Consider the following 15,668-nt stretch of genomic DNA (forward strand, 5'->3'; position numbering starts at 1 on the left):
CAAACAAACAAAACAGGGGGCGGGGAAAGAAATATGAATCATGCTCTGTTAACTGTGATGGTTCTGTTCTGATTAGAGAAAGCACATTCTAACCTGGCTGAGAGTTATATGGGACATGGGAGCTAACATCCGAATGCAATGGAAAGGTTTACAACCTCGAGACTGAAACAATCTAGTCCCAGGGGCACCCGCTCTTTATAACCCCCAATCCCTATTGCCTGTAATCTGGTCCTGGGGTGCCCAGAGGCACCTGCTCTGTGCAACCCCCTTCTCCCCCCAAGCCTGCATGACTTATAACCTGTAATGATATTATACTGTGCCTACTTTCCCATGCCTGTAATTTCTACTTTCCCACGTAATCTTTGTCCTTCTACCGAATATAAGCAGCTGGCTTATGGAGAGAGGCGGAGAAGATTTTTGTGGATCTATCAAAAACTGTGCTCTCCTAAACTGCCAGCATTATTGGAATAAATGCTCATATATGATTCAATTGGCTCAAGTAGTGACAGGCAGCCTGGACCCCTTGGTTGTCCGGTTACCCTATTATTGAAGAAAGCTCTTAGATGAAACTCTTACGGGCAGGAAGGAGAAATAGAATAGTGGAGACCAGCTATAGTTGTAAGAAATATTAATCATGCTCTGTTAACCGTGATGGTTCGGTTCTGATTAAAGAAAGCATATTTTAACCTGGATGGGATGTGTACACCCCTGGGGATCTGGGAGTCAAGCTTGAATGTGGTCCATTCCTATCTGAGAACAGCCTATTATCATGGAAAGATTAACAATCTAGTTGCAGAAAGGAAACAATGGGATGTGCCTGCCCTTTGCAAACCCCTAGCCCAGATTGCCTGTAATCTGTAACTATTATATCCATTTTCATTCCTTTTGCCTTATTCCTTTTGTATATTCATTTTTGTTCCCTTTGCCTACTTTCCCATGTGATTTTTGTCCTTCTACCCCATATAAGCAGCTGGCTTATGGTGGGGGAGAGAGATTTTCATGGATGACCTGCTGCTCTCCCATGCTGCCAGCATTATTGGAATCAATGCTCCTGTGTGATTCAACCCCATCTCTGCTTAATTGGCTCAAGTAGTGACAGGCACCACAGACCCACTGACTGGTTTCAAATTTTGTAAGAGAAGGATGGGGCATGGGAAGAAGCTCAAGGTGTTTATGTGGCTGAAGTTCTTACCCTGGTCCCATAGGATGAAGCTCTGGAGCACACAATTGTCCTCCTTCAGGCAAGGGTTGTGGGTGTGACTTAAATACTCCTGGATTAGTCAGTTACTGCCTTCCAGGGAGGAGGGGAGTGGGGAAGTTCATACTAACCTCCTAGGGACTCCAGGAGAGATGACCCCATCAACTGAGAACTGTTCTCCTGGCAATGGTAGGAGCAGTTAATACTTGGGGATGGGTTAGGGGTAGAGTTGGAATGAGCAAATCCACCTAGTAAACAGAATCATGGTAGAGCACTACCACTATATTAAGTATGTTCATGGTAAAGTGTGCAGCTGATTATATCTGGATCTGCTGAAGGTCTTTTTCTGTTGTCTATTATTTCTTTTGGTTCCAACCAATACCTTGTCTCCTTGTATGCTAGTTATTATTGAGTGACAATATTGTATATAAAAAAAATTCAAGATATACTTGAGGCCTTGGATTTTCATTTTTCTCCAGAGAGGATCTGATTGCCTCTGGCAAGCAGCTGGGGATCTAGAATCACCTTAATCCAGCCAGGGACTGAGGTGATTCAGAGCTCAGCTTCAATGCCACTGAAGCCCATTTTTTCCACTCTTACTCTGAAGTATACCTTTTTTTTTTTTTAATAGATTTCAGAAAGGAAGAGAGGGAGAGATAGAAATATCAATGATGAGAGAGATCATTGATTGGCTGCCTCCTGCAAGCCCCCGACTGGGGACTGAACCTACAATAAGGGCATGTGCCCTTGACCAGAATGGAACCCGGGACCTTGGGTCCACAGACCAACACTCTATCCACTGAGCAAAACCAGCTGGGGCTGCAATATAGCTTTTTAGAGTCCCTTGGTAGTCTATATTCTCCCATTTTTTATCCCCTAGCTCTGTGAATCTATCAAAAACTGTGCTTTACTCTATCTGCCTCTCAGTTGTTTCTTTCAGATTTGGTTCACAACTCTGGAAGAAAAGTGTGGCATTCCACCTTTCCTCCTTCGTTTAGATCTTGGCCCTGTAATTCTTCACTACCTGGTGTTATGAGCTTAGAGACGCCCTCCACCCCCTTCATATATTGAAGTCCTAACCCTTAGTATCTCAGAATGTGGCTTGCCTTGGAAGACAAGTACTTTAAAAAGTTAATTAAGTTAAAATAAGTCCATTGTGAGGGTTCTAATCAAATCTGACTGGTGTCTTTATAAGAGGTAACTTGGTATGCATGCTAGATATTTTCTTGTGTCTCTGTGCATAAATGAGATTGACATATATTTTCCTTTCTGTATATAGATAATGCATTTGACATTGAAATCATACTAGCATTAAAAATCAGTTGGGCAGATGTCATTTCCTATTCTCTAAAAATGAATAGAATTGTCATTAAAACTAGAATGTTCTTTGTTGACATTGTCTTAAAGTATGAATTAAATTTATTTGTTATATGACTATATAGATATTTTTTATTACTGCAGGTGTCAGTTTTGGAAAGCTGGAGAATCTTAAGACAGTATTTTATACAAGCTGCACATTAAAATCATTTGGGACCTTTAAATGATTCCAATTTAATCTTGGTATTAATTAGTAAAAAAAATTAATTTAATTTTTAAGAATATATCTTTAAATTATTGTGGCTTTAATTTTATTTATTTATGTGTTATATATTTAATGCATATTTTATTATATATTATATATAAATGAATATAATTACTGGTATATAATAAAATTGTAATTAATGGAAGTCAAACACACTAAGATGTCACTTCTACCCTTTCTCTCAGTCTCTTGGAAATCACTATTTTCATTAGGTTCACATTAATCTAGCCAGTGCTTTTTATTCAAATACAAGTGCATAATGCATGTTTATACACACATACATTCTTATTCCCCATGTCATACAAAAAGGGAACATATTTTAACAGAAGTCACTGTTTGTGCATTTACTCCAAGGTTGCAACTATTCATGGGCCAAGTTATGAGAGCACGAATCCTTAATGTACAACTTTAGAAGAATTAAGATTTTAAAACAGAAACCTATAACTGGAATATACATACCTGTTTGATCAGGACAGTCATAGTTTACACTTGTGTTCCTGGCATAATTATCAATGGGAAGTCCCTCATATAACAATAATCGTGGAAATGCTTAAAGACCTCTAAAAGTCAAAAGAATTCAATCTTTAAGCCCTGTGACTGGTTTTAGAAAAAAGTGGTACTATGTAAATTGTCTGAACCTACCAAGAATTAATTGCTACATTTAGTTTACATTTTAAATACATTATTGTAAGAACTGCTGCTTTAGGGATGGACACTCAGTATGAAGACATAGCAGGGAGCAAGATTTGAGAACACTGGAAGGTTCTACATTAAATACATAGATATTTCTTCTATCATCTGCCACCATGTCTTAAATAAAATATCTCTGTAGTCAAACTCATTTGAGTTCTAATTTCTCCTTTAGTTCTCTATTAAACTGGACTAGCACCGCACAAACTGTTAATGACACACCTGACCAGAAGGGAGAGAGCACTGGCATTTGGAAGTAAAGCCCCAGGACAGGAGCAAGATGGAAGGAGGGGTTCCTGGTGCTCAACAAGAGGCTGAAAAGTCAGGCTCTGCTTAAGGCGACCATGGAAAAGCTTAATATCTTAAGCAACACCTGGCATTTGCACCTTTGTTTTCCTCAAGAGATAATTCTACCTTAGGCGTCATAAAAGCTTGAAAAAAATCAAATCTGTGTGGCCTGGCCAGTGTGGCTCAGTGTTGAGCATTGACCTATGAACCTGGAGGTCACGGTTCGATTCCCTGTCAGGGCACATGCCCAAGTGTGCAGCCTTGATCTCCAGTAGAGGGCATCTATCGATGATTCTCTCTCATCATGGATGTTTCTCTCAGCGCGAGCACTGTCTCGCTCCCTCTCCCCTCCTCTCTGAAACCAATAAAAAATACATTTTTGTTAAAAAGAATCTCATAATCTGCATTTAAAAAATTAAAATGAACTAAAGACATATCTGTGTTAACTTTCTGATGCTGTGGCTTTTGACCAAACACACACTGATTAAACTAGGTTCAGGGGTGAGGTGAACATACATGGCCTCATTCCACACAACATCATGCCCTTTCAGCGTCTTTCCACACAGATGAGGTAGGGCTGGGGCTGCAAGGTCATGCCTAACCTGGGCTTCAGATCTGGAACCAGTTCATGGGGAAAATGCAAGTGAAACCGCTGAAGCAATGCTGTAAAAAACAGGAACATTTCCATCCGAGCCAGCTGTTCTCCAAGACAATGTCTTCTTCCTAAACAGAAAAAAACAGACATTGTCATCTTTTTAAAATCCACAATATTTACCGAAATGTATGTCTAATACATTACAAAATAGATGTCTAAATTCCGGAAATCTGTAATTTAAAAAAAAATTATAAAAGGTTATTCTTATTAAAGAATTTCCTTAAACTCCAAAGAATAGAAGTTGGCTTTTCATCTCCCAGAACCCATTTCTTTACCTTCCTGGACTTTGTAAACTTATTAGTCCCTCCCCCACTTCCCTTGCACGTTGCAACAGAGCCTGAGGTATGCTGTGAAAGATCTAATTTGAAGTGTGACATTTTGTTCTATAGATTCAAGAGAAGGTCATTTCATTTCAGATGACTCAATGTGTACCCTTCCCCAATTAAAGGAAGAGTTTCCAGTCCATCTCCCAAGGGTCTTGTGATCTGTGCACTTTTTCACTGCAGAAGCAGTATTTTTAGAAAAGAGATATAATAAACTAGGAGCCAAGAGAGCTCGATTCTTGTTTCACTTCAAATTATGAGTCATTCCCCTCCCTGGATCTGTTCCTCAAGCTACTTGTTACTGACCTTCTAGCTCTTGGAGTTTTGATTACAAGCCAAAAATCCACAGACAAAAATGTTTCAGAAGTCAGAGCTCTCATCAGTTTCTCTCTAGATACTCAATTAACGCTTGTTTATTTTTTAGTAGATATGGTGTTAATGACCTCTAATTAAACTATTCTCTCCTGTAAGAATCAATGCTATGTTTTCCGAGTTGAAATACAGAATTCTGCAACAGAGAGCTTCAGATTAAGATGTTATACTAATGCAATGGCTGGTGTTCTCAGTGGTTAGAACGTCAACCCTCACACTGAAGGGTCATGGGTTCAAAATTTTCGTGTATCTGGATTGCAGGTTCCGACACTGCCCCAGTCAGGGTGTGTGTGGGAGACAACCAACTGATGTGTTTTTCCTCACAGTGATATCAATGTCTCTCTCTCCCCCTCCCTCCCTTCCACTCTCTAAAAAAATCAATGGGGAAAAATATATCCTCGGGTGAGGACTAACAACAGCAGCAAAAATGTTACACTAATGAACCACCATTATACTTTGTCCTGAAGTTATGCCGCTGTGAAAGTTCACTTACCTAGGGAAAACGGAACCAAAGCTTCCTTCTTGGAAAAATATCCACTGCTGTCCAGAAATCGCTCCGGATAGAATATTTCTGGGTCTCTCCAGTACTTTTCATCAAAGTGTACAGAATAGAGATTTGTGATTACTGTCGTGCCCTTAGGAATAGAATAACCACGTACAACTGCATCTTCAGAGGTTGCATGGAAAATCCCTAATGGCACTATATTACAGAATCGTAAAACTTCATGCAAAACTGCCTCAGTATAAGGCATTTTGCATTTGTTGTCCCAAGAAGGCTTCCCATTGGGTCCCATAATTAAGTCAATCTCCTTCTGCACTTGTCCTGTCAGAGAAGAAAGTGTTCGAGTTATTATGCAATCCTGAAAAAGTGTATCTAAAGTAATTTCCCTTTGTGGTAAACAAGGGCTAACCTGTAGTAATAAGTAGGGCATGGGTCCACCCAGATGCAGATTTTTCATGATCTGGGAGTTTATTTAAATATATACCAAATATCTTCTACTACCAGTAATCAATGCTCTGGGTAACCATGTTGTGAATAACACAGTAAGAGTAATGAAAATCAAACAAACCTAGAATTGGAATAACCTCTCACTCTCAGCAAGAAAAATAGTAAAGCATAAAACCTGACTCAAAACAACCAGGGTTCAGGTCCCAGTGCTGCCACTTCCAGTGAATGAGCCTGAGCACACACATCAGTCCCTCAGCCTCCCTCACTTATAAAATAGTCAGAATATAACCTGTCTCTAAGGTGTTTACATGAATTGAGATAATAGATTTGAAAACTTGCCCGGCTGGTGTGACTCAGGGGTTGACCGTGGACCTATAAATCAGGTTGCGTGCAGTTCAATTCCCAGTCAGGGCACATGCCCGGGTTGTGGGTTTGATCCCAAGTGGGGGTCGTGCAGGAGGCAGCGGATTAATGATTCTCTCTCATCATTGATGTTTCTATCTCTTTCCTTTTCCCTTCCTCTCTGAGATCAATAAAAATCTAATTTTTTAAAAATAAAACATTTTATAAGTATTAAATATTTTTCTTCTTGACCAACACTAAAGGAGTTCCAAAATAAACTGCTTTGAACATGGCCAAAGACTCTGAAACATGTGTGAGTCCTAAATGTAAGTTCAGACCTTGAGATTGAGAGTCCTTACCTTGAATGTTAGGATAAAGCGCCATGAAAAGAATTGCCCATCGTAGCACATTGGTTGTAGTTTCAGTTCCAGCAATGATGAGTTCACCCACAGAGAAAATTAGGTTTTCTTTGGAGAAAGTGGATGATGGGTCATTTTTACCCTGATCCATCTCATCTAAATAAGCATCAACAAAATGCTGAGGTAACTGAGGCTTTCTGTTGAGAGAAGCTTTTTCGATAAGCCTGGAGAGAAAATCATAGACCACAGCGGCATTTCTGAACAGCTGTTGATGTTTTCCAAAAGGTAAGAGGCCAATCCACGGGAAGGCATTATATAGGAAGACTGAGGCACTGGCAGCTAGCTCCACATTCTCACTAAATAGCTCAATCATGTGCTGGAAATCAGTGTCTTCGTAAGTGAATCGTTCTCCAAAAATGATCAGATTGGTTATGTTTGAAACAGCATTTGTTATTAACTGTTTAAAGTCAAAAGGTCTGCCTTTATATGTTTCAACAGCATCAATTAAAAATTTGGTTTCTTCTAAAATTTTAGATTCAAAAGACTTTTGGCCATATCCAAAATAGCGAAAGCTGTTTACAGCTAACCTTCTGTGATCAATCCATCCTCGGCCATATTTGGAATTGAGTAAACCTGAAAAAAAAAAAAAAGGTAAAAAAATGTTATAATTTCTACAATCCCTGTCCCTAACAGCTAAAAAGGCTATGGAGAAAAGAAAAAAAAAAAAAAAGAAAGAAAAAAGATGGTTAGTTATTCTTCTCCAAATGATCTTTCTATAAAACTAAAATTAGACCCAGTGGATAAGAGCTGTTTCCTGCTACTCATTAGCTACAGAATATCCTATATAATAAATAGGTTATATGCAAATTGACCCTCACGCCCTCACAAGATGGCCACCCCACATTGACACAAGATGGCTGGCAGGGGAGGGCAGTTGTGGGGGACCAGACCTGCAGGGGAGAGCAGTTGGGGGTGACCAGACCTGCAGGGGAGGGCAGTTGGGGGCGACCAGGCCTGCAGAGGAGGGCAGTTGAGGGCAGTCAGGCCGGCAGGTGAGCAATTAGGCATCAATCAAGCCAGCAGGGGAGCAGTTGGGGGTGATCAGGCTGGCAGGCAGAGTGGTTAGGGGTAACATGTACTTAACTCAACATTTCATTCATAATTTATACATAGGTATAACTATGATAAAAAATGTCATGTTCTCTTGTCTACATGAGGTACCTATGTAATCTACATTCCATTAACTTTTGTGCAACAATTTTTAATTTGGAGATTATGATAAAGTTAGCCATCCATAATGGGGTTTTTAGTGCTGTGCAGTGATCTTATATTTCTGCATTTCATTTTCTTTCCATACTCCCAGATGACTATTCATTCAACAAATACTCATTCAACATGTATTCATGAAGCACCTGCTATGTTCTAGGCAGTGCAGTGTTCTAAATGTCATAGATATATCAGTGAACAAAAAAGGCAACAGATCCCTACTCTCGCGGATCTTACATACTCGTGAGGAGAGGCAAATGAACACGTAAAGTATACAGCAAGGAAGCAGGTAGTGTGGCCAGAGAAAGCCTCACTGAGAAGGTGACACAAGTAAAGACATGGAGATGACACAGTAAGTCAAGCAGGTACTGGGGAGAGATCACTGATGGCAGAGGGGACAGCTGATCGAATGGAAGGCACTGGGATGAGAGCAAACCATGGGTAAAGGTATACATGTTCAAGAAGGCACAGAGGAGCCTTGTTATAACCCTACACTGGCAACTTGTATGCTTGGGCAACGTGTTCCCCAACAGGGGGCTAATGGTAGTTCTGATTGATTTCAGAGACAGAACAGGGAAGGAGAGGGGGAGCGGGGAGGAGAGAGAGAGAGACAGGGGGGGGGGGAGATGAGTGAGAATGAGAAACATGGATTTGTTGTTCCATTTGTTTATGTATTCATTAGGCCCGATGCACAAAATTCATGCATGGGTAGGGTCCACAGGCCTGGCCAGTGATCAGAGCCAATCGGGGCCTTCTGGTTGCTGGCCGGGGCCTTCCTTTCCCCAGCTGGCTGCTGGCCGGGGCCTTCCTTCATTCCGTGCCACCCCCTGGTGGTCAGTGCACATCATAGCAAGTGGTTGAACTCCCAGTGGGTTGAACCTCAAGAGGACGATTTGCATATTAGCCTTTTATTATATAGGATGTATCAAAACCATTGCATCTGACTTCAGCATTCTATTTTAGACTTTTTGTTTCAACAGTTCTGTTAGCATTTAGCCCTTTTCCCTTGTTAAATATGGACTCCTCCAACACTGATCAACACTAAACCATATAAAATCCTAGTCCTTTACACAAATGCCACAATTCCGTTTTTATATAGCATACTGATTAGTAGCTAAGAATGGCTGCTTCAGGTTCTATAATCTTATAAGCAAAATGATAGTAAAAATGTCACCATCTACCCAAGCCTGGCTTCAAAAGGCACCACCAGTGTGCATGCACATATGTGTATTCCTAATTTGTTTCACAAAACTTGCATAGATTAAGTGCTAATTCTTTAAAACATTATGTACAATATTTACTAAAACTGGATTACAATAGAATTAGTATGTACCAGTCTAAAATACAGGGGTAGGCAAAAGTAGGCTTACAGTTGTTCCTATGGAAAATAATACAATAATAAATAATCATAAGAGGATAAACTGTGGTTCACATACTCATAAATGTAAAACAAGTTCTGCCCACCCCTGTATGATTGAAATGGAGCCTGAAAGTCCTCAAATACTTGGTTTGTAGCCTAAATTGATTAATAAATACCTCTTATTAATCAGTACAATAGAATGCAAACTCTACATGCTAAATTTACATAAAATAATAAATATGATTTGAAATAGTTTAGTAAATCACTAAATAGGTAAAAATAAACATACCTCCCATTTTTGTCATCTTCATGAATAAAGGAAGGCATGGTCTGTCTGCAAAAATTTCGCTTTGATGAACAAGGCATTCCTTTACTACATCGTAGCCATTTAGAACCACAGTGGATATACCTCCAAGATCTAAACTGAAGATCTTTGAGGAAGAAAAGAAAAACAAATTAACATGTACTAAGCAGCTCTCCCAGATTTGTCACTTCTCTGAAAACATAGGCATTTATTTCCTTCTCAACTGATAATGTGTAGAGTGCCTTCTCTCTACAAGGCATATCGAACACTATGATTTCATTATGCATTCGATGCCTGAAGACATAATCTTTCAAATAATATAATGAAAAGAGTACCAGACTCAGAAGGCCTGGATTCTAGCTTAAACTTTGCCATTAAAAAAATATAAAACCCTGTGCAGAACCCTTAACCTTCTGGGGCGTCAGGGTTGCCATGGAAACTATGGTACTTGAGTCAGATGCTCTTTTACGATTCATTCCAACTTAAAACATTCAATGATATCTAGGAATTTCCTTTTACTTCCAAGATTTATGGAGAAGCATCACCATCTACATATCATTTATTACTCCGGACTTAGGAAAAGGGGCTGTCAAAGGCATAAGAGACAACTTTGAAGTATAAAATTCAAATGAGTAAATCTGAAGGTCTAATTGGCTTTTTGAATGATTCACGATTGGACAGTATTCCATCTAATAAGGAGAAAGGAGCTCCAAAGAGCCATAGAAAAGGAAAAAAAATTAAAGGTAGAAAGGAAGTGTTCAAAGGAAATTAGCAAACAATGCACTGTTTCAGGCAAGGTCACACTCCTAAGGGGAACAAAGACATCTGTCCAGCACATTCCCTGACTAGTGCTGACCAAGTAATTTCAGGTTGACTGGTCAGAGGTTACATTCCTGGGGAGGTTGAAACTGCAGTGAACTTAAGTCCTGGTTTGCTGACATGGGGTTTAGCACAAGTGACTCCATGCTGTCTCCTTTCACAGCATTCACCACACAGGCACAGGTGACCATCCCTCAGCGAAGGGGAAGGCAAGACAGAATATCCATGCTACGCCTTGCTGGAGCTTCTCTTCTGTATCACCTCAGGTTCACTTACAATGTCACACCTCTTATACCCAGGCCCATAAGGGACTAGTCCAGTGAGAGAACAGTGCTACCTTATCAGTGGGAGGCAAAGAATGCTTATCCCCATCCTCTCAGGAGTTGGCCGAGAGCTTTTTACCGTCAAACAGGCAGAGCTGAGTTAGCCAAGGTTCACACTACTTTGGAAAAAACAAAAAGACCAAGAGTCTTGGCAGAGAATAGAAATTCAGCAGAAGTAGTTATAGCAGCAATACTGATGGAAACCTCCAAACAGTAACAGAATCAACCAGCTGAGCAATGGAGTCTTGGGCTCAAGAATAGGCCCAGCTGAGCAGTGGAGTTTTTGGCACAAGAATCAACCAGATGAGCAATGGAGTCTTTGGCACAAGAATAGGCCCTGCCAGCTGAGCAGAAGGTACGTCTGGAACCTGGGGAAGGAGCATGGCTGCCTGCCACAAGCAGTGGTATTAGTCAAAAGTGGCAGTGTAAGGGTTTCAGCTGAGCAAAGGTGGGACTTCTCCAGTTCCCGAGGCAGTAATGAAAAGGAAGGACCTACCCAGAAGGGTAATTTTCGCAGATATAAAGGAGAATCTCCTCTTCCTGTGTGTCTCTTCTACTCTCGATATTCGACTACACTGCTGACTGCATATAAGGATGAAACTTCAGCTCCTGGGTGCTGCCATCTTCTCCTCAATGTCCCGTGCAGCCCTTCCCTTTGGATATCCCATCCCCCATCCTTAAATAAATTCAGTTTTTCTTTATCCAACGTCTGAGATGGCTATTTAACCTGCCTGTGTGCACCACCATGCTAACCTACCATGTTCACCTTTCAGTTACTATATAAATAAATTAATAAGTTGTCAATTCCGCTTGCCTTAAAGCAATTCTTTTATTGTCCCACATGTATTACCTGAACATAATCTGTAAAAAAACACTTGTTTACCACTTTACTGGCTAGGGAATCCTTTTCCAAATTGAAATAAGATGAAAGTAACTGCAGAAAGATTCACTCTTGTATATTAAGAGTGAATCTCCAAGGAATTGGCAATTCTTGTTGTAGTACATTTCTATTTAAGATTGCCTTTAAAATAAATGTATAAAACCTGAGGACTGGTTGTTTTCCTTTCAAAAGTCATAAACGAGAACTGAACTCACAGACTTCATAAAAGTAGGCGCCACTTGAAGTGATTGTCAGTTCTCATAAGCAATTTCCAAGTCCTTTTTTTTTCTGCTAGCACACATTTCCAAATTATAAAGATAGTGCAAAAAAGATTCCATTTACAAATAAGCCCTATAAACAACTTTCTACAATCTCCCAGAAGTATAGGAGATAACAGTCTCCTTCCACTTCCAAAAAATTTTTGTATAGTATATTATAACTGTATAGTGTATTAACAACTTACACTAACTTTGAGACATTGTCAGAATTGGGAAACACCTCTAAGATAATGGGAGATCTCTAAGGGTATTTCACCACTAAGATAAAGACCAAATGTTGCTGTAGTTAAAAGGTAATGCTAGGTAGCATTCAAGTCTTATGCAGAGTCAGGCAAACAGTGTCTACTCTTCAATGCACACATCTTCTTCATTTTTGTTCCTTTCTCTTTTTCCTCTATTTCTCCTGCCTATTAAAAGAGCTTGATTTGCTGCCGGAGCCGGTTTGGCTCAGTGGATAGAGCGTTGGCCTTCGGACTGGGAGGTCCCAGGTTCGATTCCGGTCAAGGGCATTACCTTGGTTGCGGGCACATCCCCAGTGGGGGGTGTGCAGGAGGCGGCTGATTGATGTTTCTCTATCATCGATGTTTCTAACTCTCTATCCCTCTCTGTAAAAAATCAATAAAATATATTTTTTTAAAAAGAGCTTGATTTTACCACCTCCAGTAAAAAGCCCTATTTGTAAAGAACCACAGCTATACCAGCAATAAAGCCATTTACTCATGCCAAATTCTTAAATCCATTGAACCAAATCTACCCATCCCAAGATAAGTTTTCCGGCATGTTTCTAATTTAATTTGTAATTTATTATGAGACTTAGATGACTCCCTTCCAGAAAAGTGTTCAATGTAAATATAGCATTCCTTTCAGTTCAAATCTTTATATATAAGAAACACATTCCTATTCTGAAAGACACCATTTCAAAAAAATTGATTTTAAAATATGTTTGAGTCCTGGCTGGTGTGGCTTGGTTGGGAGTCTTCCTGTGCACCAAAAGGTTGTGGGTTCAATTCCTGGACAGGATCCCCATGAGGCAGCCAATGGATGTTTTGCTCTCAGATCGATGTTTCTCTTTCTCTCCCTCTCCCTCCCTCTCTAAAAAAAAACAATTTAAAAATCTTTAAAAAAAAAAAGAAATAAAATGTGTTTGAATTCGTAGGCCTAATAAATTGTTCTGCAATTAATAAGCAAGAATATTTGAGTAGCACTTAACTGCTCTCAGTTATTATTCTCATTACACACATGAGGAAAAATTAAGATTCAAAGAAGGTAAAATTTTATCTGGCTTCCTGCTCTCATAGCTAATGATTTCTCTAGAATATTATGATGTTCTGTACCAACACAGCAGAGATCAAATGTATTAATGGAAATACACTCAATTCCTGGAGAACTGGAGGGTACAAAATAAAATCTAAGAATTGTGTGTTTGCTTTCCTCAGGCCAGCTTCCTTTTAGCGATGGAAACCATTAGGGAGCTGCAGAAACCTAGAATAATTCTTGTAAAACCTGGTTCAAATAAGGACTGAAGCCTCAACCTGAAACAGTTGCCAAACAGCCCTGCTGTACTGTTCCCTCGAAGCCCTCGCCACAGCTTGTGGTGGACAATTAGACTGATTTTTTCCCCCTCTTATTACTGGAACTCCCTGAAGTGGGGCTGTGTTTGCCTCCCTCTCCTCTTCACCCCTAGCACCTGGCAAGAGTCTGGTTTGTTGTTGCCCATAAATGAATGGACTCAAAACAAAACCGGGGAGCTGGGTCCGTGCCAGCGCTCTGAAACGTCTGCCTGCTTCCGAGGTCAGGCGGGGACACTCCCACACACAGGCTTGCGTCCTGGCCCTTTCCCCGGGGGGTGCGCAGCGGGGTGGCTGTCTGCAGGTCACCGGGCATTTCTGGGGGCAGTTTCCTCCTCTGTAGAAGGGAGGCGCAGAGGGCTCCCCGCTGGGCCCTTGGGAGTTTAAAGGAGTCCACAGTGGAAGGAGGCCCACAGCAGGTGCAGTCTGGGTGTTTGCTGGGAGGATGCTCCTGGCCTGTCAGCCCGACAATGACCGCCCTGCGCCGTGGAGCTCCGCACGGATTTTTAGTCATTCATTCACTCATTCACAATCATTTACCAGAGCCACGGATTTTTAGTCATTCATTCACTCATTCACAATCATTTACCAGAGCCCACCTCTTCGCTGTGGCCTTCCCGAGTACTTGCTAATCCTCACAGCAAACGCCTAAACAGCCTTCCTTAAATGCAAACATCCAAGAATCTATTACCTACTAACTCGGTCCCAGAATTCACACGCCTACTTTCCCAAGATGCGTGGGCTGGAACCTGGAACCCAACTCATTCTTAGGAGGGATGGAGCCCGTAGGCCCACTGCGCAGGCGCGGGAGCCCAACCTGGCGGCTAAGGGGACGACAAGAGCCCGCGGGGCGTGGGGCGGGTCTGGGTCAGGCCCAGGCGGAGTGCCTCAGGCGGGGGCGCGGCTTCGAGGGCTTTCCCGACCCAGGAAGTCGGTTTCCCACAAAGCCGGAAATACACGGACAGGGGTCCGGGCCCGGAGCGGCCGTCAGCCCACCCGGGAGGAAGGCCCGGGCCCTCCCTGCCCGCGGCCCGACGGGCTGTACCTCGCCGTACACCTGGCTCTGCTTCCTCATGTAGACATGGGGGAGCTCGGCGGAGGCTGCCAGCGAGTAGATGTTGCCGATAAAGGGCAGCCCCGTCGGACCCGGGGGGAAGCCCGCGGGCCGCCTCTGCTTCAGCAGCTGGCGGACCCCCAGGGCGAAGAGCAGCAGGAAGAGCGCGAAGCCCAGCGCCCCCGCGCACGCCTCTGCTCCGCGGGGCCCCCACATGGCCAGGATGTGGGGCCGGCGAACTCCCGCCCTGGGACGGGCTCGCCCCTGCTGCGCCGCACCCCATTGGCCCGACACTCTGAGGTCCCGCCCCGGGTTCAGGGCCAATGGCTGGCCGAGCGTAGGCCCTGGGCCCTGGGGTCAGTTGCCTCTGTGCTCCCAGGCTCAGAGCTGGCTGCGGGGAGGTGGGCGCGCCCCTCTGGCCCTGGGCGGGCACCATTAGGCGGGGCACGGAGCCTGGAGGCCTTTTCAGGGGGCTGACATCTCCCTCGCCGGGCTAGGCACCTTGCGGCCAGCCCAGAGGGTCTTTTTAGGAACCTGGTCTGCGCATTTCAAACTAGGAAACCTGGAGAGCTTATCAATACTGACTCGGACAATCTTCAAAATCTCAATTAGAGAATTGCTCTATCAATATAAAAAATAATCTTACTTCTCATCTGCTCTTTCCTCCTGTTTCCAGGCATTTCTGTGTGTGATCCCTTGAAAACTGTGATCACGCAATATTTAGGTAATCTGAGTTCATTACATCTTTTCTCCCTTCCTGGTCTTCCGAGACTGGTTACTCCTTGCCATGAAACCTAACATGTTCACAGGTCCCAGGTTATTAGGACATGGGCACATGTGGGGTGAAGGAGGACATTATTCTCCCTACTTCGGGAGGGAAACCTGAGGAAAATCTCCCAAAAGAGGGAATACCAAGAGCAATGTCTCCCACATATAAACAAGCTCTTTCCTCTGAGGGTGTGTCCAGTCTCTCACTTGTCAATGTAAGAAATGCCCAAATCTGTAAGAATTTATATGAGTTTATTTGAGCCAAACCAATGACAATTGCTGGGTAGCAC

General features: G+C 42.3%; 1 protein-coding gene across 2 annotated transcripts; it reads right to left on the reverse strand.

The window, feature by feature from the left end:
* Positions 1–4,157: 4,157 nt before the first annotated feature.
* On the reverse strand, positions 4,158–14,826 carry LOC103294602 (vitamin D 25-hydroxylase). 2 transcript variants are annotated; one of them, XM_008151003.3, is made up of 5 exons: positions 14,602–14,826; positions 9,674–9,815; positions 6,759–7,391; positions 5,602–5,931; positions 4,158–4,481 (listed from the first exon to the last, which is right to left on the reverse strand). In XM_008151003.3, the coding sequence occupies exons 1-5, from the start codon at positions 14,824–14,826 to the stop codon at positions 4,306–4,308; spliced, it is 1,506 nt and encodes a 501-aa protein (XP_008149225.1). In that variant the 3' UTR covers positions 4,158–4,305. The 2 variants fall into 2 exon arrangements, with proteins under 2 accessions (XP_008149225.1, XP_054581188.1); XM_054725213.1 differs by lacking the exon at positions 14,602–14,826 and having other exon boundaries at positions 6,759–6,982; positions 9,674–9,750.
* Between the last annotated feature and the right edge of the window lie 842 nt (positions 14,827–15,668).

The sequence above is a fragment of the Eptesicus fuscus genome, chromosome 13 (genome assembly GCF_027574615.1).
Source record: "Eptesicus fuscus isolate TK198812 chromosome 13, DD_ASM_mEF_20220401, whole genome shotgun sequence".
Lineage (NCBI taxonomy): Eukaryota > Metazoa > Chordata > Mammalia > Chiroptera > Vespertilionidae > Eptesicus > Eptesicus fuscus.

What these genes read in the sequence shown, in the direction of transcription:
- LOC103294602 (XM_008151003.3), bottom strand. Translation starts at nt 14,826, where the DNA reads ATGTGGGGGCCCCGCGGAGCAGAGGCGTGCGCGGGGGCGCTGGGCTTC. An exon ending in GAAGATGACAAAAATGGGAG is followed by an intron (nt 7,392 to 9,673) that starts GTATGTTTATTT and finishes TTTTTTTTTCAG; the next exon opens with GTTTACTCAATTCCAAATAT. An exon ending in TTTGGTTCCGTTTTCCCTAG is followed by an intron (nt 4,482 to 5,601) that starts GTAAGTGAACTT and finishes TTTTCTGTTTAG; the next exon opens with GAAGAAGACATTGTCTTGGA.